The 24992-nt window shown below is 43.2% G+C and overlaps 1 protein-coding gene across 8 annotated transcripts in view; it reads right to left on the reverse strand.

The window, feature by feature from the left end:
- ZNF236 (zinc finger protein 236) overlaps nucleotides 1-24992 on the reverse strand; it is a 161751-nt gene that overhangs the window by 87006 nt on the left and 49753 nt on the right. For all 8 annotated transcript variants that reach the window (XM_056521411.1, XM_056521412.1, XM_056521414.1 and 5 more), the window contains 4 exons: nucleotides 21560-21838; nucleotides 11206-11409; nucleotides 6602-6746; nucleotides 4939-5199 (listed from right to left, as the gene is read on the reverse strand). In XM_056521411.1, coding sequence (XP_056377386.1) covers nucleotides 4939-5199; nucleotides 6602-6746; nucleotides 11206-11409; nucleotides 21560-21838 — 889 coding nt within the window. The remainder of the gene's footprint in view (nucleotides 1-4938; nucleotides 5200-6601; nucleotides 6747-11205; nucleotides 11410-21559; nucleotides 21839-24992) is intronic.

Below are 24992 nucleotides of genomic sequence, written 5' to 3' on the forward strand. Positions count from 1 at the left end.
ATATGATCGTTTTTTTTTTTTTTTAGTCAAGTACCCCTTTAAAGAAAAATCTATATAGTGCTGGGTCCATAAAAAAACTATACTTACCTAGCTATGATTCCCTGCTGCAGCTCTGTTTCTTCTGCATGTCCCATCCTGGCCAGTGATTGGCTGAGCTGGGAGGTCCCGCTCCGCTCATCTCGGAAACAGGATGTATGGATAACGGCAGGGGATCATAAGCAAAAGAACCAGAGCTGCTAGATTATTTATATTTCACCCTTCTGTCAATAAACGACTTAAAGACCCTGACATGAAACAACTATACTGTATTTTATATTTAATACCCCTGTTAGGGAAGAACTACATCAGACTTAAACTTCAATTTTCTAATCAGCAATCATTCCAAAATCTTTTCTGACCCTCAATTTGAATAAAGGAGAAAATGAAGAAGAAAAATTGCTTGAATTCTCTGCCAAAGTGACATGACATCCTAATGGAAACACTTAGGCCCTAAAGTAAGAGGCCGAGTTGTTAGTGATCTAAATGGTTCAGATTATATGAGAGTAGCACTTGTTCCTGCTTCCCATGTCAACATTTCATACCCAAGAACCATTTCCCATTTTTAAGAGATATTTTTGGTTATTTACACTGCTGTAAGCTTAGTGGTTTACATTACTGAAGCCTTGCTCTTTCTGTCAAGCTGGATGTACTCATCAACATATGAAAGTAATTATTCTAAAAGATGTGCTTGGGAATAAAAGCAATATATTGTTCCAAGCTGTCACCGAAATCCTGACTATGACAAAACAGACAAATATCTTAATAACCTTCCTACACTCGACGCTGAGCAAATGTACGCCGCGTACAATAGCGGCATTGGCCTGGTCTGGTAATTACATCCACTGCAATTAAGCTGGACGGAAATAGTGGAGAGAGATGATGCTTTTATGGAGACAGGAAAAAACCTTTACATGTTCTTTAATCTGTGTATCCGTGTGGCAATTGATTTTAGATTCTAGTTATGCTTTAGGGCAGTGTTTTCCAATCAGTGTGCCTCCAGATGTTGCAAAACTACAACTCACAGCATGCCCGGACAGCCAACGGCTGTCCGGGCATGCTGTGAGTTGTAGTTTTGCAACAGCTGGAGGTGCAGTGGTTGAGAAACACTGCTCTAGGGGATACAAGTTTACCGTTTCGATTTCATAGTGGCTAAACAGTATCCAAACAGTAGTTTTGCAACAGCTGGAGGCACACTGGTTGGGAAACACTGCTCTAGGGGATACAAGTTTACAGTTTCAATTTAATAGTGGCCAAACAGTAAATTCTCAACAGCTGGAGGTGCACTGGTCGGGAAACACTGCTCTAGGGGATACAAGTTTACAGTTTCGATTTAATAGTGGCCAAACAGTATCCAAACAGTAGTTTTGCAACAGCTGGAGGCACACTGGTTGGGAAACACTGCTCTAGGGGATACAAGTTTACAGTTTCAATTTAATAGTGGCCAAACAGTAAATTCTCAACAGCTGGAGGTGCACTGGTCGGGAAACATTGCTCTAGGGGATACAAGTTTACCGTTTCGATTTAATAGTGGCCAAACAGTATCCAAACAGTAGTTTTGCAACAGCTGGAGGTTCACTGGTTGGGAAACACTGCTCTAGGGAATACAAGTTTACAGTTTCGATTTAATAGTGGCCAAACAGTAAATTCTCAACAGCTGGAGGTGCACTGGTCGGGATACACTGCTCTAGGGGATACAAGTTTAGCGTTTCGATTTAATAGTGGCCAAACAGTATCCAAATAGTAGTTTTGCAACAGCCGGAGGCGCACTGGCTGGGAAACACTGCTCTAGGGGATACAAGTTTACAGTTTCAATTTAATAGTGGCCAAACAGTAAATTCTCAACAGCTGGAGGTGCACTGGTTGGGAAACACTGCTCTAGGGGATACAAGTTTAGCGTTTCGATTTAATAGTGGCCAAACAGTATCCAAACAGTAGTTTTGCAACAGCTGGAGGCGCACTGGTTGGGAAACACTGCTCTAGGCGATACAAGTTTACAGTTTCAATTTAATAGTGGCCAAACAGTATCCAAACAGTAGTTTTGCAACAGCTGGAGGCGCACTGGCTGGGAAACACTGCTCTAGGGGATACAAGTTTACAGTTTCAATTTAATAGTGGCCAAACAGTAAATTCTCAACAGCTGCAGGTGCACTGGTTGGAAAACACTGCTCTAGGGGATACAAGTTTACCATTTTGATTTAATAGTGGCACTAAGGTTAGTCATATAGGTAAATATAAAGGCAATATATCCATGCTGCTATTCTTCTGCAGTATCCAAAGGTAAACCAACCCCGATGATTCATATTGGAGATGTCAGAGCTAAGCCAAATACAGATACCCCCTAATATGATTGCTAAAAAAAACATCCAACCCAAAATTTTGATTACCTAATAATGTTTTAACAGTAAAGGAATCGATTCTGAATGTATCCAATGCCCCCTTGCTATAGTAACAGCCTTTATATAGAAGTAGACAGATCTCTGTCCTGACCATTGATATATTTGTACACAGTATTTAGGTCACCCCTTAAGCCGACTTGTCTCCAAACTAAACAGTCTTAATTTTGCTAATCTTTCTGGGTGCTGTAATCCACCCATTCCCTTAATTACATTTTAATTCAATACAAATTTTATTAATCCCACCAAGATCACCAAGTTTAAAGAAATGTCCCTGCAAGAAACCATGTAACTTAACCCTATGATTGAGGGTTTTAAAGGACTCTGTCAGTTATATAGGGGGAGATTTATCAAAACCTATCCAGAGGAAAATTTGCCCAGTTGCCCATAGCAACCAATCAGCTAGCTCCTTTCATTTTCAACAAGGCCTCTGCAAAATGAAAGAAGCAATCTGATTGGTTGCTATGGGCAACTTTTCCTTTGCACTGGTTTTGATAAATCTCCCCCATAATGATCAGAACTGAAGACATGGGCAGGTAAAATGGACATGGCCCCCTGTCTTTTAGCATGGACAACTGTCTCTTGAAGATCAAGTTTTCCTTTTAGGCTAAATAGTCGTAGAGGCTGTGCTGACCTGCAGTATGCATGCCTTCTCCCTCCTCCACCCCTCCCTGCATGATTGATGTACAGGGTTTGTCTTCTAGCACTTAGCCTAAAAAAAACTATTTAACAATAAAACAATGAAAAAATGCTGCCTTTCAAGACCGATGTGTCACCTAAAGGAAGTTGTCAGGTTGAATTCTGTGCAGGTCTCTGAAAAGCTCAGAGGACTACATTTCTCTTTTTGGAAAGAACAGGAACAAAATGGCTTAATAAGTGAGGTTGTGAAGTTTGACTGAGGTTGTTAAGGTTCTGGTTTATTATCAGTAACCAAGAATACAATAAGGACTGCATAGAAGCTATATAAACAAAATGGTATGTTGGGTATTTTAAATTTTTGTTTAATTTTGGACTGGATGTAAACAAAAACCCTCCCTGACTTCCTCATTTCGCAATCCACTGACATCAGCCAGCCAAAGTTGAACCCACCAATAGGTTTAGGGTGATTTGGAAGGGATTCAAAGTATCATACAAACAATAGGGGGGGGGGGGGGGGTTACCCCTTAATGAGTGCTGATATGCCTGCACTAGAAGTATTGTTTATAAAACAAAGCAGCAGCAAAGCTGGAGGATTGCAAACCTCAACATATAAAGTGTTTAACGACTTTATTTTTAATTTTTTGCCGCAATATAAATAATAAACTTTAACTTGCCTTCCTTCCCTGAAGCCAGTTTTCTGTTTTCTTGTCCGGGTTTTCGGGGCCCAACATGTCACACTGCACTCAGCTATTCACCGGCCACAGTTCTGCCTCTTACGGTAATAAGCTGAGCAGCAGTGTCATGTAACAGGCCCGGGCACCAGGAAGGCGGCCAGATCAGGACTGTTTACACTACTTTGCCGCTAAACCTATCAACGGTTAAAGGGGTACTCCGCTGCTCAGCATTTGGAACAAACTGTTCCGAACGCTGGAGCCGGGAGCTCGTGATATCATAGCCCCGCCCCCTCATGACCTCACACCCCACCCCCTCAATGCAAGTCTATGGGAGGGGGCATGACAGTTGTCACGGCCTCTACCATAGACTTACATTGAGGGGTGGAGCGTGACGTCATGAGGGAGCGGGGATATGACATCACAAGCTCCTGGAGTGAACTCCAGCATTCGGAACAGTTTGTTCCAAATGCTGAGCAGCGGAGTACCCCTTTAAGGCCAGAAATCGCTGCAGCCGGTTGAGTGCAGTCTGATTTTTATGGCGGCAGCTCGTGCAGAAATCAATAATAAAATAAATTCTGGATAACCCCTTTAAAGAGGTACTCCGCACCCAGACATCTTATCCCCTATCCAAAGGATAGGGGATAAGATGTCAGATCGCTGCGGTCCCGCTGCTGGGGAGCCCCGGGATCCCCGCTGCGGCACCCCGCTATCATTAATGCACAGAGCGAGTTCGCTCTGTGCGTAATGACGGGTGATATAGGGGACGGAGCAGCGTGACGTCATGGCTCCGCCCCTCGTGACATCACGGCCCGACCCCTTAATGCAAGTCTATGGCAGGGGACGTGACAACCGCCACGCCCCCTCCCATAGACCTGTATTGAGGGAGGCGTGCCGTGACGTCTTGAGGGGCAGAGCCATGATGTAACGATGCTCCGGCCCCTGTATTGCCCGTCATTACGTGCAGAGCGAACTCGCTCTGTGCAGTAACGATAGCGCGGTGCCACAGCGGGAATCCCGGGGATCCCCAGCAGCGGGACCGCGGCGATCTGACATCGTATAAGATGTCTAGGGCCGGAGTACCCCTTTAAGCATTTAATTGTGGAATGTACATCAATAAACTCTTCAAAACTCAAAAAACAATACATTGTACACAAAATGTTAAACTAAAACACGTTAACATGGAGGATATTTACCTGTGAGTTTTCATGTGCTTTTTACAGTTTAAAGAGGTTTTAAAGGTTTTCTGACAATAAGGGCACATATATGGTCGTAAGTCATTATGAATACCCATATGACGTCGGAGGCTGCCCCCAGTAGTAAAAGCTCCATTGCATATAGGACACTTGTGGGATCGTAATCCTGTGTGAGTCCTAATATGAGCTTTTAAAACTCCAGATGATGCAAAGCCTCTTCCACACTGAGAACACTTAAAGGGCTTTTCACCGGTATGAGATCTAAAAAGCAAAACACTAATCTGTTATTTACACCCAACATTTATTCAAGCACAGAATAATAAAAATGTGACTCAGGGTAAACAATGATCTGGCACATAAAATTCTGGATTACAGACTGTTCTTATTTTTGTCTGCAGGTACATTTTAATAATATTTGAATCATAAATTAATTCTTATGTTTTCTTTAGTTTTTTTGTGTATCTAAAGGCTGTGATTTACAGGAACAATTCTGAAATACTATTATCCAGTCTCTGCCCTTGTCTCTAAGCTACTTTGGCCAGAATAACTTGAGATTGGGGACATTCTTGGAATGAAATGCTTGAAGGGGTCATTTTACTAGATACAACCCCATTCAGTTTGGAGCCACAGAAGCAATCCGCTAATTTTGCCAGAGGATGCCGTGGTGCGCCAAGCATTCCAACTGCGGTGGCCACTATCTTATCTTATAGACCTTGTCCCGTTCTGTGCTCCAGTTCTCCTGCTATCCTCCTCCATATCTGGGCTTACTTGAAGCATAGCAGCAGGACCCAGTAGGGATGCAGCAGCAGTGACATCAGTAAACTCCACCCATGCTCCAAGTCGGCCCAGAGCGGAAGATATGGAGGAAGATTGTGGGAGAACCAGAGCATGGAATGGGATCAGGTAAGAACCGTTGTCATCAGGGTCACCTGCACTACCTGTCTGTAAAGTGTCTGCAGGTGACACTGATGACAGATTTCCTTTAATTAAGATACTGATATTTTCTATTCTTAACTGTAAATTTTTCATATTTTCTGTATGTTATTATGTGGGTAGCCATCTTGCTTGAGCGGTTTTTAATAGTGATGAGAAATATGCATGGACCATAGGAAACAATGCTGGAAAAATAAATTGAGTTTTTTAGGGGCGTTTTCTAGATCTGCTCTGTGACCTGTGCAGAGTTCACTGCGAAGAAGAGGAAGTGAGCTGTGTCCACTGCCTACTGTAAATGGTGGATGCCTGGCTATCTGCTTCTCGCTTTAGATTAGAGGTGTTATATTCCTGTCCGTAATAACAATTACATGACTATTAAAAAGGTATCTGCACATAACTGGAAGAGTCCAAATGTCATTTTATTTGGAGGCTCAGTGGTCAAAGTGTAAACAGCAAGTTCAAAATATATATTTAAATCAAGTTTATACCTTTTGTTAAACAAGAAGTATTTTTCTGATAACACATTAGGGAAAGATTTATCAAACTGTATGCAAAGGAACAGTTTAGCAAAAATGCTAAAACACACATCCCTATGAGTCCCTTCCTGTATATACACAAATTGCCTCTTACATTTACAGTATTGTATAGTGTAGTGTCAACATCAAGGCGTTCTCATTAACAATATAACTGTATGATGTCATTTTTTTCTGTTACCGCCATCTCTTATTACCTGATATGCTGTTTGAGGTGACAGGACTTCTTATAAGCTCGATGGCAGTAGTAACACTTGTAGGGTCGATCAGCTTCATGTGTATAGCTATTAATAAAGTAACTCTGGAAAAACTGACTGTTCCGTGGAATGGGCTGGATGAGGCCTAGATGTGTGAGAAGAAAATAGTGTTAACAGTGTGCATATATGTTATTAATAGTTTATCCAGGAATCGGAACACATAGCTTATTTCTTCCAAAAACAGCACAATATCTGGCTCTATTCACTTCAATGGAACTGAGCCGCAATACCACACCCAACCTGAGGACAGGTGTGGTGCTGTTTTTTTTTTTTTTTTTTTTAGAAGAAATGTCTTTCATTACTAGGTGTATAGTTCAATTAAACTTCATGAAAATGTGAGTGCTGAACACACAGGTTCCACACGTATCATCTTAAACGCTTTCAAAAAGAAAGTTTTACAGTAGTCTCAATTTCTGGTGCTTCCGAAAAAAAGTGACAATTTATAGATGCATTTAATATTGGAAATCTGTGACTGATGCTATATATGTGATCTTCACAAGATGTATCAATAGATCACTTTGATTGGTTTTCACCTAAAAAAAGGGAATTTTGTTTAGCTGCCATCAATGTGCTTGACAATATATAAAAATTATTTTACTTCTGATTTAGTCCATGCTTTTATTATTCACATGGTCATTGTTGGACCAGCAACAAAAATGCAAAATACACATCCCTATAAGTCCCTAATACTGTATAGAGAGAGACACAATGCATGCACCAGTTTTATGCGGTTCGTGGCTTTGGCAGCAAAACACAGATGACAGGTACTCCTTAAACTGCAGAAAACAAACTTTAAACTAGCGACCCCATAATCCCATCGTTGTATCCCCTCTGTGGGGCAGCTCGGAGTACCATGGTCTATATATGGCTGTAATGTCCATCTCTGCAAAACTTTTGGACAAAGGTCCTCCTCGACCTTATAAAATAATAACTGGTGTCCAACTCCAAACTCCCCCTCTACATTACTTCTTTCTATGTGACTAGGAAGGCTGAGGGACCTGAAGAAGGGCTTAGTCTTCTTCTAGTGGCAGTGTGATGATACTTAGGAGGTGGTCTCCACCCCCCACCCCGACTGTTACTGACTGGCTTAAGGAGATTCTTCATATTTAGGAGTATGGCAGAATATATGTTTGTTGGCATCCTTGGTATGAGTTTCTTACTTCTACTACATTTCTTTCTTAAAGTGTCTCCCTTGCTGGTTTGATTTATTATTGAGCTTCTATTTAGGGCCCTTTCCCCTCTCTTTTTCCACCCAGTTAACTCTTCACAATGCGGTTCCTACTTCCTCCTATTATCCCATTAACCCCTTCATGACCCAGCAAATTTTTTTTCTTGCTCCTTACCTTATAACACCCTTAACATTTTTATTCTTTTACTGACAAAGTTGTTTTAGAGCTTATTTTCTGCGTGGCGAGTTGCACTCTCCACTGACACACTTTTTTTTAATCATACAATGTTTTACAAAGCCAGAAAAAAATTATATGTAGTGCAAAATTTAAATAAATATGGAATTGCACAATTTTGTAGGGCAATAATTTTTTTCAGAGTTTAAAATACGATAAATCTGACATGCCATCTGTATTCTATGGGTCAGTACGATTCCAATGATACCAAACTTGAATGATTTTCGTTCCATATTATGGTCAAAAAAATGTGAAAACTTGAAACATGTAATAAAAACTTTGTTCATTACCATGTTTTCACCCCTATAACTTTTTTATTTTCCCACCTACGGATGTGTGCTAGGGTTAGTTTTTTGCACCATGAACTGTAGTTTTTAACATTACCCCTTTTGTGTCGTTCTAGCTTTTTGATAACTTTTTTATTACATCTTTTTTGGGATGTAACCAAAAATCAGCAATTTTGGCGTTTGGAATTTTTTTGCATTTACGCCATTCATCGTGCCGGATTAGAAACATAATAAAATGTAATAAAATAGTTTGGACAGTGTATTTTTTTTGTACAGTGTTTTATAAAAAAAAAAAAAAAAAATGGGAATTGAATTTTTATTAGGGGAGGATTTAAAAAAAAAATATTTTTAAAAACTTTTTTTTTTACTTCTTTTATACACACTTTTTGCCCCCCCCTAGGGGCCTATCATAAGCCATAAGCCATGCTATTGCATTACATTGATCTATGAAATCTGTGCTCGATTGCTAAGGGCTGCCCAAGGAAGCCCTAAGCAATCACAGAGCCAGGGAAGATGCCGAGGACAAAGTAAGGCCTTGGGCTTCCCTAGCAACCCTCTATAAACCTCTACTCACCTCCAGCATTTCTGCTGTGCCTCTGTTGTTTCTCTGTTCCCTGGCTGCAATCTTCTTCCTGAGCTTCAGCGTGATGCTTGGGCCCGGAGGGACGTCTGGGTCAAGAGTGTCATACTGCTGCTCAGCTGGCCGCATTAATGTCCGACTCTGCCAGTGATTAACTGGGCAGAAGTATGACACTGGGCACCAATGAAACACTGCAGGTAAAGAAAAGGACTGCAGCAGGGGAACGGAGCAGGATACCAGGAGCACCGCATGAGTACTGGAGGTGAGTAGAGTTGTTTTTTTTTATACTGTAGAGTGTGCCCTTTTTAAAAACAAAAAGCAAAACAAAAACAAAAAACCTCCGGCCGGATAGCCCCTTTAAGTCTGATCAATTAATCAAATAAATAATTGGCTAACTAATCAATTATGACAATGATTGTTAGTTTCCGTCCTACTTTACTATTTCTTAGCATTTCATTTCAAGAAGATCCAGTAGTTCTTTCTTCAACATTCAAGATAAAATGTAATTTGGGACATAACGCAGATAATGGTACAGTTTACAGCCACATCTGTTTCAATCCATATTTAATAACAAACATGTATTTTTAAAGGTCTCTCCGCTTTCACATATAATAGCTTAGATGTCATTTATAATATGGCAATATATCAGTAGCGCCCTAACTTTTATTTAATAATGCATGATGAGGCGTTTCATCTTCAGGTTCATCATCAGGTTAATATAGCAGCAGGTGTGCATATCCCAATATAAACATTATTGTGTTCTATCGAAAATATGGGACCATGAAAAGGTATGACTGTATTCACACATACATTTTTTTGCATAAAATATTTTACTGTGTGAAAAAAATACATAAAACCACAGATAAACAACAGTAGAGAATACAGCTTAGACATCAGGTTAAGATGAACATAATTACAAGATTATTATTCTAGTTCTCTATAATGTAGGACAGATGTAGCATAAAATGAGCACTTCAGGCAAAGCGGATACACATCTTTTATACCTAGTGCAGTGTCTGATTAAGGGATTCAAAGAAAAGCAAAAGGATTAGTCACGCTCCACCATCCCAGACCCAGTAGTAGGGATAACACAGCGTATCAGCTGTGCATGGAGTGTTACTTTAAAGGGGTATTCTGGCTTTACACATCTTATCCCCTATCCAAAGGATAGCGGATAAGATGTATGATCGCAGGGGTCCCGCTGCTGGGGACCCACTGCGATCTCTGTGCAGCCCCCGGCATTCTGTCGGGGGCGCTGCCTCCGAGACGAGGATGTGACATCATGCCACGTCCCCCATTCATGTCTATGGGAGGGGGCCTGACGGCCATCACGCCTCCTCCCATGGACATGGAGGTAGCATGGCATGACGTCCCTAGGGGTCATGGTTGTGACGTCCTTGTCTAAGAGGCAGTGCCTGGCACAGAATGCCGGGGGCTGCACAGAGATCGTGGGGGTCCCTTCTCTAGCCATAAAGTATAGTTGATTTTTTTTCACGCATTACATTTAATGCATCATTTTTTTTCCTTTTGCTTACAAAAAGAATAGAATGCTTTTATCCTAGGGCATTTATTCTATGTTTGGTTCATTATGGTGGATATAAAACCTGGAGTCACATGCTCTGTGTTGGTTGTTAGATTTAATCCTCTCTAATGATTCCTATTATTCCATATTTAAGTTTTTTTCATTGACGTACTTTGTTTTTATGTGCCATCTTTCTTGTGTTTGTTTCTTAGCAACACTCTAAGAGACGCTAGCTTTTTTTATCCTCCTCTCCTTCAAAGGTGGTTTATTCAACTTCTTACCTTGCCATTTCTCATATACAACAGAAGGAGCTATAAACAAACTATTTAAGGATTCTATGTGTGATTCAGCCAACCAAAAGTCTAAAAAGTAGCATGAACACATACATGTAAAGGAGGATAATCTGCAAACTGTCAGAGATCAGAAAGTGCAAAACCTGCCTTGGTAAGTGCAATCAGGGGAGGGGGGGGGGGGCACTGCGGGATTAATCATTCGTACTAGATGTTAAAAATTTGCTAACTGCACAAGACGGCACAGGCGAAAAAATATGCCAAAAATATACACCAACATGAAGAACAAAGCCAAATTGCCCCCAATGTATACTAAGACAAACACAGCACAATGCTCATTGACCAAGTGCAAACATTAGAACACTTTTTTGTCTGCACCCCACTACCCATAAATAGTAACATCATTACGAATAAAAGCTGTGAACATTAAACCATTTCTGATACAAATAAATAACACTTTACCAAGATCGGTGATGAGAATTGGTTCCTGCAATGGGATTTCTGTCACAGGGATGTTGGCCTTCCCAGCACGTGTTTTGCCAGGCTTGCGCTGTTGCCGTAATTTCCTTAACTCGCATTGTTTAAAATGCGAAGCAATATGTGTTTTCCTGTGGCCTGACGTGCGAAACTTCTTATCACAATGAGGACAGGCAAAAGGTCGGACACCTGAAGTTTAAGAGAAAAGGAAATTAAAGCAAAGTAATGTAAAAAACGGTATATGCCACAGATGCTCAGGTTAGAGAAATGTAGGCTGCATACTATACAGTGAAACTTTTTAACCTTTTTGAGAAGATCATCCCCTTATTTAGATCAGATTTATTTGTGATAGAGTATCAGTCCACCATACATTATGCATATTGGCCTTTTTTTGGTGTAAAGCTGACCCCAATAAAAACCACTTGTCAATATGATTTGAGGTTTCAGTGTATTATCAAGTCAACAAATATTTTAACAAATTATTCAGCATAAATTAGCCAACCTGAAGTACTGTCAACACATGGTCGAGGAGCTTTAAGAACATCTGTCACAGTATAACTTAATGGAAAGCGGATGATGTGGGAGTAAACCTGTTAGGCCAGGTTCACACTGCCGAATCTCCAGACGGAATTTCTACAGGCGGAGCTAGGACCCCACAGGCTGCATTGCCACCCCCAGAGACAGCAATGCATTTCTGAGCGGATCTTTTGGTGGACGCACTCAAAATTTAATTCCCGTCTAGGAGGACGGCAATGCAGAAAAATTGGCTTCTACTTCATGTTTTTTTTTTTTTTGCCTTACTCTGGATTAACATCATTGGGTAATAGGCTGAACTGGATGAACATACTTCCTCTTTCAGCAATACAAACCATGTAACTATGAAACTAATAGTCGGGAGGACACATTTTTAACTACTAAATACTATTCTGACTTTTAGGGTGCAAAACACATGTTGTGGTTATACACCACCAGCTGCAGTGCCTTTCCTTGATGTGTATGGATCCATTCCCTACAACATTATAGACTTGCCCAAGATAGATATTGAGTTCCATACTCATGGTAGATTATACATAAAAGCAGCCACCCCGCAAAGCTGGAAGTGCCGGCAGCAGTGCGAGCAAAGAAGACATTGCACCAGGCTGTTGCCCAGCTGGGCAGGGTGAGAGGGACATAGTCCCACCGCTATTTCTTCATAGGACCCTATGGACATAACTGCATAACAAGAACCAGCAGAATATCTTTTTACCTACTGGACTGTACATATCGATACACCATATTGCTGTGCCCTTCTTTTACAGGATACATACCTTCTTCACTTATTTATCGTACATGTAACGTATTGGAACGGTATTTTTTACAGGACCAGTGCAGCCACATATTACTGTGCCTCATATTACACTGTATATCTGTGTTGACAGTTTTTGCACCTGAATGTCTATGCATATCCATGAACTTTGATCTATAGGACATTATATGCACCATCTGGGGATTCAGAATTGACGTTTTATTTTTATTTTTGCATATTTTTTGCACGTTTTATTTATTTATATAGAATTTATCCTATTTATTATATCTTATTTTTCATTTTTGGAGGGGAATCGCAAGGGCCCTCCGTTACCCCCTCCAGCTCACATCTACCCTTTTTGTATTTTATCTAATTTTTTTCATTAAATTCATATATTCAATATTTTTCACTTTATGGTCTAAACTCTCTTTTTTGTTCACCTCTATTATCTGATCCCTACCTCTTCCTATTTCCCCTCTCCTCTCCCTCCTCCTCTTTGCCCCTCCCCCTCTCACTAGATCACTTGAGGACTTACCTTATTTTCACACTTCATGTTTTTGCTAAACAGTAACCTCGGTTTTCTAATTTTCTACCTAGTTGAGCTGCACGATCCCCCTGTTACACTAGATTATACATAAAACTCTATGGATGGAGCACCTCATGATAGGGACTTAGATATTTTACATTTGTGGTTTGCATATCTGACATATGTAACTCTTCCTTCTGCTGCAATTTTTTTAGGTTTCTTGTTAAATCCTGAAAAGGATTTAGTTCTGTACTAAATGCCTGCACATAAAGTAACGCCTATGGATTTGTTTCTGTGTTTTTTGTTTTTTCTTTAACGCTTCAGACACTTTGATAAAGACTAGTAAAAGGACTCTGAATGTGGGTGTAAAGGGAATTAAGCAATGGAGATCTAAAAGTGAGGGTTTATAGAAACCAGAATTTGATAAATATGGTTTGTGAAACGATTTATTTTACACAGACTCAGCATGATTTTATATGACACCTTAATAAAGGGGTATGTTGAAAGATCTGTGCAATTTTGCCATCATACCGTGCTCTCTGGCATACTTTTAAGGAAAATTTAATTATGTATTTTTCTCTATAGCCATTGACATTATAATTCCATCAATCCTAGTTTCTATGGCCAAGAGCAGAGTTTTGAGAGCTTCATGAGAATTTGTAGTAGTCATTTTCCTCTTCATCACTATATCATATATATACATCCATCTTTTTTATGGAGTGTGTGGACTGTGAAAGTCATGCTTATACAAACCTGTTATTGAGAGAAATAGGAGGATTTTTTTGTACTCTTCTGCTCATAGTCTTCATTTGGGGATACAGGAGACCAGGGGTATGGGCTGCGACCACTAAGAGGCGCTGACGCAAAGTGAAAAAAGTAAGTGACTCCTCCTGAGCAGGTTACACCACCCCACTGGCATGGAACTTGTTAGTTTGTACCAGAGCCGTAGGAAAAGTCTAAGAAATGTGTGAATCATATCTCCCCCAATAAAGACTAAAGAGAAAGAGATTTTATGATGAGTATAATAAATCCTATTTTCTCATTTGTTTTATTGGGGGACATAGGAGATCATCAGATGTTCAAAAGCAGCACCTGGGATGGGAATTAAAGTAATGCTAGACAAAAGAGCAATGAGAAAGAATTAATGCCTATAAGACTTCATTGAAAGATGGAAACAATGTCCTTGCATGGAAAAATGAGGTTTCCATGCAGATGGGAAGGCCCAGAAGACTGGCTGCCTAGCAAGAAGAGCAATCTGGCAGACCCAAATGGAAAAGGGGACAGAACCTATTATTTGCTCAGCTAAAGATGCCTAGTCACTAAAGAGAGGAACCCAGAAGGTAGGTCTTGCAGAGATGGAAATGACGGGGTGCCCACAATATGGTAGACCCTATTCTAGGAACCAGGTGTGCTTTGGTTGCACCTGGCCGCAAGTCTAAAGGGAAGCTGAGGCCCTCTTGTCCACTGCAGAGAGCATGCCCCAATGAAACAGTGCAGATGACCGGAATCTAAAGCTCTCCATAGGAGAAGAGAGGAGGTTGATAACACAGCAGACAGGACCACAAAAGCTGTCAAGAAGAGGGATGTAAAAAGAGCAGTTGCATTGTTCGAGGAGACTATCCAAAACCCTCCAATGGGGCTCACAATCTAAATTCAAAATGAACCAATCAGTATGTTCTTGGGAGTATGAGAGGAAACCCATGAAAACACAAAGTGAACATACAAAAAGGTGACTAGCTTTGTATAAGGTAGGTATGCACTGAGCAAAGGAGTAGGATCAGTATCACACAAGTACTCCACCCAGATGTATCATGGAACTGAGTAGTAGAATCAGAGTAACACCATTAGACCACCTAGGAAGGGGAAATATTAAATCAAACACAAAGAACCAAATACTCTGGTCCAAGGAACACAATTACACTGCGTGGAGATGTGTAATGTGACTCATTACCCAGCATGCCCAATATATGCTGTGCATAAAAGAGCTGGCTTCAAGAGAAGGTACAGGGGTGCATCAGCGCTAAACGGACCCAGGACACAGCAAGATAAGAAGATAAAATCCAATTTATTCTATGCAAAGCGTTTCCCTGCGCAAGCGCAGAATCTGCGCTTGCGCAGGGAAACGCGTTGCATAGAATAAATTGGATTTTATCTTCTTATCTTGCTGTGTCTTGGGTCCGTTCAGTGCCGATATACCCCTGTACCTTCTCTTGAAGCCATCTCTTTTATGCATATGTTGTGGGATCCACACCAGGAGGGCTGCAGACGGACCACTGTATCCAGGCGTTCACCATTGTTGTGTATGCTGTTACACAACCATCCAGGGTGAGCAGTTAAAATTAGACCTTATCCCTCCCCCCTTCTCCGGTGGCGTTACCCTATGGAGCGCCTTCTCTCCTGCTTTTAGAACAATATATGCTGTAGCAGAGGACCCGGCACTAAGTAACACAATTACACTGTCACGATGTCGGCTGGCAGGAGGTGGATCCTCTGTGCCAGAGAGGGATTGGCGTGGACCGTGCTAGTGGACCGGTTCTAAGTCACTACTGGTTTTCACCAGAGCCCGCCGCAAAGCGGGATGGTCTTGCTGCGGCGGTAGTGACCAGGTCGTATCCACTAGCAACGGCTCAACCTCTCTGACTGCTGAAGATAGGCGCGGTACAAGGGAGTAGACAGAAGCAAGGTCGGACGTAGCAGAAGGTCGGGGCAGGCAGCAAGGATCGTAGTCAGGGGCAACAGCAGGAGGTCTGGAACACAGGCTAGGAACACACAAGGAAACGCTTTCACTGGCACAATGGCAACAGGATCCGGCCAGGGAGTGCAAGGGAGGAGATCAGATATAGCCAGGGAGCAGATGGAAGCCAATTAAGCTAATTGGGCCAGGCACCAATCATTGGTGCACTGGCCCTTTAAGTCTCAGAGAGCTGGCGCGCGCGCGCCCTAGAGAGCGGAGCCGCGCGCGCCAGCACAAGACAGCAGGGGACCGGGACGGGTAAGTGACCTGGGATGCGATTCGCGAGCGGGCGCGTCCCGCTGTGCGAATCGCATCCCCGACGGCCATGACAGTGCAGCGCTCCCGGTCAGCGGGACTGACCGGGGCGCTGCAGGGAGAAAGACGCCGTGAGCGCTCCGGGGAGGAGCGGGGACCCGGAGCGCTAGGCGTAACAGTACCCCCCCCCTTAGGTCTCCCCTTTTCTTTGACCGGTAACTGCCTCCCCTGGGATGAGGACACCGGGAAAGAATGGAGGGTTTCCTCAACGGCAGGCAGTACAGCAGGAGTGGGAATGGGGAGGGAGGGCAGAGGGCGAAGCCTGGCACGGGGCAGTGTGACACCAGGACGGGGGCCATGAGGAGGCACTGAGGTTTGCCTGACGGGACTGGGAGGGGGGGAGAGGCACTTCCTAAGGCAGGCAGAGTCCCAGTTCTTGATCTCCCCGGTGGTCCAATCAAGGGTGGGAGAATGAAGCCGGAGCCACGGCAGACCGAGGAGGACCTCAGAGGTACAGTTGGGGAGAACGAAGAGCTCAATCCTTTCGTGGTGGGGTCCAATACACATCAGGAGGGGTTCTGTGCGGTAACGCACGGTGCAATCCAGTCTGACTCCATTGACCGCGGAAATGTAGAGCGGCTTGACAAGACGGGTCACCGGGATGCGGAATTTATTAACAAACGACTCCAAAATAAAATTTCCAGAGGCACCGGAGTCCAAGCAGGCCACGGCTGAGAGGGAGGAGTTGGCTGAAGGAGAAATCCGCACGGGCACCGTGAGACGTGGAGGAGCAGACTTTGAACCAAGAGACGCCACACCGACGTGAGCTGGGTGCGTGCGTGCGTTTCCCAGACGTGGAGGACGGATAGGGCAATCCACCAAGAAATGCTCGGTACTGGCACAGTAAAGACAGAGATTTTCTTCCCTACGGCGATTCCTCTCTTCCTGGGTCAGGCGAGACCTATCCACTTGCATGGCCTCCTCGGCGGGAGGCCCAGGCGTAGATTGCAACGGATACTGTGGGAGAGGTGCCCAGAGATCTAAGTCTTTTTCCTGGCGGAGCTCTTGGTGTCGCTCAGAAAAACGCATGTCAATGCGGGTAGCTAAATGGATGAGTTCTTGCAGGTTGGCAGGAATCTCTCGTGCGGCCAGCACATCCTTGATGCGACTGGATAGGCCTTTTTTAAAGGTCGCGCAGAGAGCCTCGTTATTCCATGATAACTCGGAAGCAAGAGTACGAAATTGGATGGCGTACTCGCCCACTGAAGAATTACCCTGGACCAGGTTCAACAGGGCAGTCTCGGCAGAAGAAGCTCGGGCTGGCTCCTCGAAGACACTCCGGAGTTCAGCGAAGAAGGCCTGGACTGTGGCTGTGGCAGGATCATTGCGGTCCCAGAGCGGTGTGGCCCAAGACAAGGCCTTTCCTGAAAGAAGGCTTACTACGAACGCCACCTTAGACCGTTCTGAAGGAAACAAGTCCGACAACATCTCCATATGCAGGGAACACTGAGACAAAAATCCACGGCAGAGTTTAGAGTCCCCATCAAATTTGTCCGGCAGGGACAAGCGGAGGCTAGGAGCGGCCACTCGCTGCGGAGGAGGTGCAGGAGCTGGCGGAGGAGATGGTTGCTGCTGTAGCAGAGGCAGAAGTTGCTGTAACGTGGCGGTCAACTGCGACAGCTGCTGTCCTTGTTGGGCAATTTGCTGCGACTGCTGAGCGACCACCGTGGTAAGGTCAGCGAGACTTGGCAGCGGCACCTCAGCGGGATCCATGGCCGGATCTACTGTCACGATGCCGGCTGGCAGGAGGTGGATCCTCTGTGCCAGAGAGGGATTGGCGTGGACCGTGCTAGTGGACCGGTTCTAAGTCACTACTGGTTTTCACCAGAGCCCGCCGCAAAGCGGGATGGTCTTGCTGCGGCGGTAGTGACCAGGTCGTATCCACTAGCAACGGCTCAACCTCTCTGACTGCTGAAGATAGGCGCGGTACAAGGGAGAAGACAGAAGCAAGGTCGGACGTAGCAGAAGGTCGGGGCAGGCAGCAAGGATCGTAGTCAGGGGCAACAGCAGGAGGTCTGGAACACAGGCTAGGAACACACAAGGAAACGCTTTCACTGGCACAATGGCAACAGGATCCGGCCAGGGAGTGCAAGGGAGGAGATCAGATATAGCCAGGGAGCAGATGGAAGCCAATTAAGCTAATTGGGCCAGGCACCAATCATTGGTGCACTGGCCCTTTAAGTCTCAGAGAGCTGGCGCGCGCGCGCCCTAGAGAGCGGAGCCGCGCGCGCCAGCACAAGACAGCAGGGGACCGGGACGGGTAAGTGACCTGGGATGCGATTCGCGAGCGGGCGCGTCCCGCTGTGCGAATCGCATCCCCGACGGCCATGACAGTGCAGCGCTCCCGGTCAGCGGGACTGACCGGGGCGCTGCAGGGAGAAAGACGCCGTGAGCGCTCCGGGGAGGAGCGGGGACCCGGAGCGCTAGGCGTAACATACACCATCTGGGAACAGGTAATGAGACTGGTTCTGAACTAAGTCAGTTACACCATGCAGCAGAGGATCAGGGTCCAAATAACGCAATTACACTGTGAGGAAACAGGTAATGTGACCATACTGTATCATGTGAGGTACACAACGTAGCAGAAACCCATGTACTGAGGATACCATATACAGTGTTTAAGAATGTGACTTATTCTGTTTCATGCCCATATGTGCCTTGGAACAGGTAATTTGACTGGCTCCACATTGAACAGATAATGGCCTAGATGAGGAGGGAGCCAGTAAAGCACATATGCTCCCTTTGTGGGAGGGGGGCAATGAGGCTGCTAAGGTGTGAAGTGACTTACTATACAGGGCAGAGACCTGCATGAGGGGCATTGTAGTAATTCCCAAGTATGTTAGATATGCCCAGAAGTTGGAAACCACCCAGAGGAACACAGAGAGGCTGAGGCATACAGGTATAGGAGAGGAGAACAAAAAAACATTAGGCCCCTAGACTAAGTTAAAGTCTAGGTTAGGGGCAGTCAAGCCATTAAATAAAAGAGGAGAAAAGGCTCAAACACAGGCTAGACAGACAGGGGCTTGAAAACTAATTAAAATTCAGGGAGATAAGGGCCCTTCAGGAGCACTAGCAGCTATAAACTATAAAGTGCTGCCAACACAGGCAGTGGATAGGAGAGCTGCTCCAGGAGAGATGCTAACCAGGGGGGAAGAAGGGAGAGGCCAGATAGGGAGGGGGTGACATAGTAGAATACTCATCTCTGCATCTTCTGCTGGCCTAAGCTACACTCCATAGCGCCAGGCCCTTGGGGCAAGGCGAGCAGGGCCAGGCAAAGAACCAGGACCAAGGATTCCTTCGAGGTTGCCTGTTGGCCTCTCAGGGACAACAGTACGCTAGATCATGCACTGTACCCCACATCCCTTGTGGGAAAGTGGGGAGACCTTGTCATTCTCGTCTCGCCCTAGGAGCTTGTAGGGAGGAAAATAAAAAAAAGCTTACTAAGAACACAAAAGTGAACAAAAAAATTATGACCAGGTCAGGAGAAGTACAGACCTGTGTCTTCTTCGTACAGACACGAAGCTAAAAACTCATTAGCTCAATGCTATTGGGCGGGTATATACTGCTAAGAAGGAGTCACTTTTTCTTTTACTGCTGCCTCTAGTAGCAGCAGCCTATACACCGGGTCTCCTATGCCCCTCAAGAAAACAAACAAGTCAAATTCTTTAGCTAATAGCAGCTGTTTGCTGCAGATCCCACAATTTATATCAGGACACAATCTTTCTTGGACTGAGGGACACAGTACTGTACTTGATGATACTAATCATTTTAATGGAACGTATTACACAAACAGTGCATATAGAGGTCATTTAAATGTCTTCCACTTTCAATTGGGTCTATAAAGGAGGCATGAGCAAGATTTAGACAGTAATATGTAATAAATAAAATATCACATAGCATCAACACATCCTGTCTTCACAAAGGTAGTGCATTACATCCACCTGATACATTCAAGATGCAGTATGTATTGTCTGTAAATAAGAGATAGAGAATGAGGAGGCACTCACGGTTTCACAGTGCAGCAGTTTTCTTTATTTTCAGTGCAGGGTTGGAGCAGTACAGCATCCGCAGTACGCCATTGCAGGAGCACAGGTGCAGTGACAATTTTCAATGCCCCTGTGCTCCTGCAATGGCGTCCTGCGGATGCTGTACTTCTCCAACCCTGCACTTAAATTAAGAAAACTGCTGCACCATGAAACCGTGAGTGCCTCCTCATTCTCTATTTCTTATTTACGGATGTTGCAATGTATGATCTGGAGGATTGAGCACCTCGTTTGGTTCCAGCCAATTTATTGCTTTGCTACAGCGCTGAGTGTTTGGCAGATAGCCAGAGCCTGCTAGAGACTGTTTAAGGCCATAGACGTCAGTGTTGGTCTTTGTCTACCTTTCTCAGCAGTATGTATTGTGCTTTTTGTATCTGGAACAAATGAAAACAATCTAGCTGATTTCCTGCGGTGACACCTCTTATTTCTTGCTTGTATTGGTGTTGCAGCATTTGCTGATCTGAGCTGGATAGTTAGCCAGTTAACCGGTCTGAAGTATATTCATTCGAGTTTACTAAGGGCCTGACCTCTGCCCATTGGTCACCTAAATTAGCAGTGGACCACAGGAAGTATAGCAAAGTCTGATAAGGTGGTCATCATGTCAATGAACTTGGCATTAAAAGGTAATTTGGGACAAGTGTATAGTGTACTATAACTTTCCTTCTTGCAGTAAGCAACACAGAATGGCATTTCAGGATACATGTGCCTCCAAGTGGTATGCCGTGCATGTGTGACTTACCCTATAGCATTGGCTACATACAACCTAGCATTAGGTATCTCTCAGATTCTTCATCTTTTTACTTTCAACACAGATTACATATAAAGTTTATCAGATATTTCCAACCTCATTAGTTTAGGGGAACCTGGGAACCTATGTACACTCCTAGAGAGCCCTTACACCCTTTCCTACATCAAAGAAGCTTTAATGTAGAGGAGGGTAAAGCATGGTATAATTTTATATTACTATTTGCCTGTACCAATAGCAGAGATCTATGAGTAGGCTGAGGTGGCTATCCCTGCTGTAAAAATAACCGCTCTAGCTTCTGTAATCTTCTAAGGATAACTGACCAGGTTCCAGGATAATCTGTTCCCACAAGTACACCCTAAGAAATATAGCAGCAACTAGAATCTCTGGAAAAATGACTAGTCGGGCTTCTTCTGTAAAAGAAATAGGACCATAGCTGGAAAAAGGACCAGTCAGGCTTCTTCTCTAAAAGAAAAGGGACCATAGCTGGAAAAAGGACCAGTCAGGCTACTTCTCTGACAGAACTTTACTGTGGAAGAGACTGCAGCTTGCACTATATGTTGAAAGGTATCAAAAGCTTTCTCAAAAACATTTTACTCAGGATATTGCAATGTGTGTGATTTGCAATATGCTGCTTGTGCATTCTTTGTATTTAGTTTTCCTTCAAGCAAAAATTAGTTTGGTTCCTTACCTGTGTGCAGGCGGATGTGAACCTTCAAACTTCCAGAGGTAGAAAAGCACTTCATGCAGAATTCACACTTAAATGCCTTAATGCCCGTGTGCGTCTTTACATGAGCAGTGAGGGTGCTCTTCACAGCAAATGCCCTAAAGCACTGCACACACTTAAATGGCTTCTCATGCGTGTGTATTCGTATGTGTCGTACCAAGTCACTGGGCTTCTTAAACTCTTTTTCACAGTATGTACAAACATGCCATCGAACTCCGCTCTCCTCTCGAACTGAACCTGAAACTTAATATTGTTAAAAAAGAAAAAGTGAATAATAAAAAGGCCAGAGAAGTCTATAGACAATCAGGAGAATATGGGACTCACACATAGTTACTATAAATGTAGTCATGGCAGGTCTCACTACAAATGCCTAGAGTACTAAAAGGTATTGATTATTTTTGTTGTGTTTTTGCTTTAGGTGTTTATGTTAAAATACACTCACCTTTTACTCTAGTTTACTCTTCACCTAAACATTGCAGCAAAATGACATGTGTGTGGCATATAAGGCATGTACAATTACTGGCCAACTTTATTAGGTACACCTTGCTAGTACTGGGTTGGACCCTCTTCAGAACCGCTTTCATTATTCGTGGCATACTTTCTACAAACTACTGGAATTATTCTTCAGAGATTTTGGTCCATATAGACATGAGGTCATCAAGTTGTTGCTGCAGATTTGTCGGCTGCACATCCATGATGCCAATCTCTCATTCCACCACATCCTATGGGTTCTCTATTGTATTGAGATCTGGTGACTATGGAGACCATTGGAGTACAGTGAACTCACAGTTACGTTCAAGAAACCAGTTTGTGATTATGTGAGCTTTGTGACATGGTGCATTGTACACTGTGGTTGTAAAGAAAGGGACATGGTCAGCAACAATATTTGGGTAGGCTGTTACGTTTAAACTATGCTCACTTGTTAGTAAGGGGCCCAAAGTGTGCAAGAAAATGTCCCCCACATCATTACACCACCACCATCAGCCTAAAATGCTGATGGATGGATTCATGTTTTTATGTGGTCTAAGCCAAATGCTGACCCGCTGCAAGTCCATCCTGCTTTGTGGCCGGCTCTGGTGAAAACCAGCGGCACCTTAGACTCCTCTCCCTGGTATGGTTCAGCCATTGTTCGCACAGGTCAGCGGATCCACTACTCAGACGTTACGATAAGCTATTACAGCCCCCTATGTTTGTTTTTATAAAAAGGCAAATCTTTGGGTGAGAGATTAATTAGGAGCAATTTAGCTCGCAAGAAAATTTGCAAAAAATAAATTTTTGGCAATTAATAAAAAAGACACCTTTCCATGTTTGTCATGTTTAAATTGCAGCAGCATTGTGAAAGGTGATAGCATTTATCAACCCACAAAGGACACAAGATTCAAATTAAAGGCTTCCATACCTGTCTCAGCGCCAATGTCATTTACCTGTTGAAATGCCCGTGTGGCAAAGTGTATGTGCGGCAAATGGCAAGTCATATAAAAATCTGTGTCGGTGAACATAAATCTGTAATTCGCAGGTATCTGAAGAGCGGTGCGGGTGGCAGATGTGGAAATGCAATATGGGGAAACTAGTGTTGCGGTCATGCCGTATCAGATCTCCGTTGGCAGGTTATTGAAAACTTTACAATGTAGAGCAAATAAAGAAGACAATAAAAGAAATTTGTTGTGCCGCAAGACATTTTGGATCACAGAGTTGGAATCATTGGAACCGAAAGGTTTAAATGAGAGATGTAGCTACAAAGTGTTTCTCTGAAGTAATGTTTAGGTGATTGGATATAATGGTGCATCAAGTGAAGGGTTAATTGTATTCCTTGCGCCATAAGGGTTAAGTATGAAAGAATGATGCCCTATATCTACCACCTGACCTGTTCTACCTGTGCGCATGACTAAGGAGGTTTACTCTGAAACGTAGCGCGTGGCAGGATGGAGCACAGGTCGGATTCCATCTGACCTGGGTAAGACCAGACATCTTATGTTGAAATTCATGCTGTTTACTCTGCGAAGTTGTTTATAAGTGAAACAAGAAATTAAACAAAGGTTTTTCCTAAAGATGTCTATGTACCTAATGCAAGCCACGATGTCCAGGTACACTCTATATAAGCCTCAGAATATCAAAGTAACTCATAGTGTTTCGGCATCACGCTGCCTGCGCCAGTTTTATGCTGCCCACAGTTTGGGTAGTAGAAAGCTAATGACAGATTCCCTTTAATGTATCCCTGACCTCAGTCTCAGTTTCTAGTTTCCAATCTACTTTTCACTTTGCTTGGCCTGCTAGAGGTATTACATACAATATCTTAACAGTAGAATATAAAGTGACCTTTCACAACTTTTCTCAATAATATTTTACTTCTGCTTTTTTTTATTAATATTATAAAACAGACTCTGCTGCCTAGATTCCTCTGCCTCCTACAGGCGAATCACAACCCTATTCCATCTTTTTCTGGCCTCACATCCAGCTTATCAACATTCGTGTGGCAGTTTGGTCAACCCAGAGCATGCATATGTTTAAGCCAGACCTAAAAGTGTGGGTGCGACTAGCTTACCTGACAATACTATCAGCCAAACTACCTAGCAGCAGCCTATTCCAGACTCCTTGACCTTTGTAACTAATTGAGGATTAAACTCTGGGTTGAAGCTGCACAAGATATCTTCCTCAATCCTTGTCTACTTGCTCTCCTGACCTCCTCTAACACATTTAATCTTTTCTAAACTGTATACCATACTTTAGCCACTGTCAGCTTGACAGGAATGGACTATCCTCTGATATGATTTAAAGGGGTATTCCGCAGGAAAACATTTATTTTTAGATTACCTGATGCCAGAAAGTTAAAAAATCTTAATCCTTCCAGTACTTATCAGCTGCTGTATACTACAGAGGACGTTCTTTTCTTTTTAAATTTCCTTTCTGTCTAACCACAGTGCTCTCTGCTGACACCTCTGTCCATGTCAGGAACTGTCCAGAGCCGGATATGTTTGCTATGGGAATTTGCTCCTGCTCAGTAAAGAAAAGAAATTCAAACAAAATAAGAAATTTCTGTGGAGAATACAGCAGCTGATAAGTACTGAAAGGATAAAGATTTTTAAATAACTTTCTGGCACCAGTTGATTTAAAAACAAAAAATGTTTTCCAGTGGACAAATCTGTCTAACAACATAGCAAACAAAACCAAAATTTCGGCATACACACATTTTGATTTCTTTCCCCTCGATATGTCAGGGGCCATTGGACTCACAAACCTTGGACTCACAATAAAAAAAATGAAAGGAACTAATTGTCCACGTCTAAGGCAGACGACACTATGCTAAAAAAAAACAAAAAAAACACAACTGTACTTAAGCACTAGCAAATGTGAAAAGCTGAAGCACTAAAATACCAAAAATAAGGACAAGCAATGATTT

The sequence above is a fragment of the Hyla sarda genome, chromosome 5 (genome assembly GCF_029499605.1).
Source record: "Hyla sarda isolate aHylSar1 chromosome 5, aHylSar1.hap1, whole genome shotgun sequence".
In the NCBI taxonomy this organism is placed as follows: domain Eukaryota; kingdom Metazoa; phylum Chordata; class Amphibia; order Anura; family Hylidae; genus Hyla; species Hyla sarda.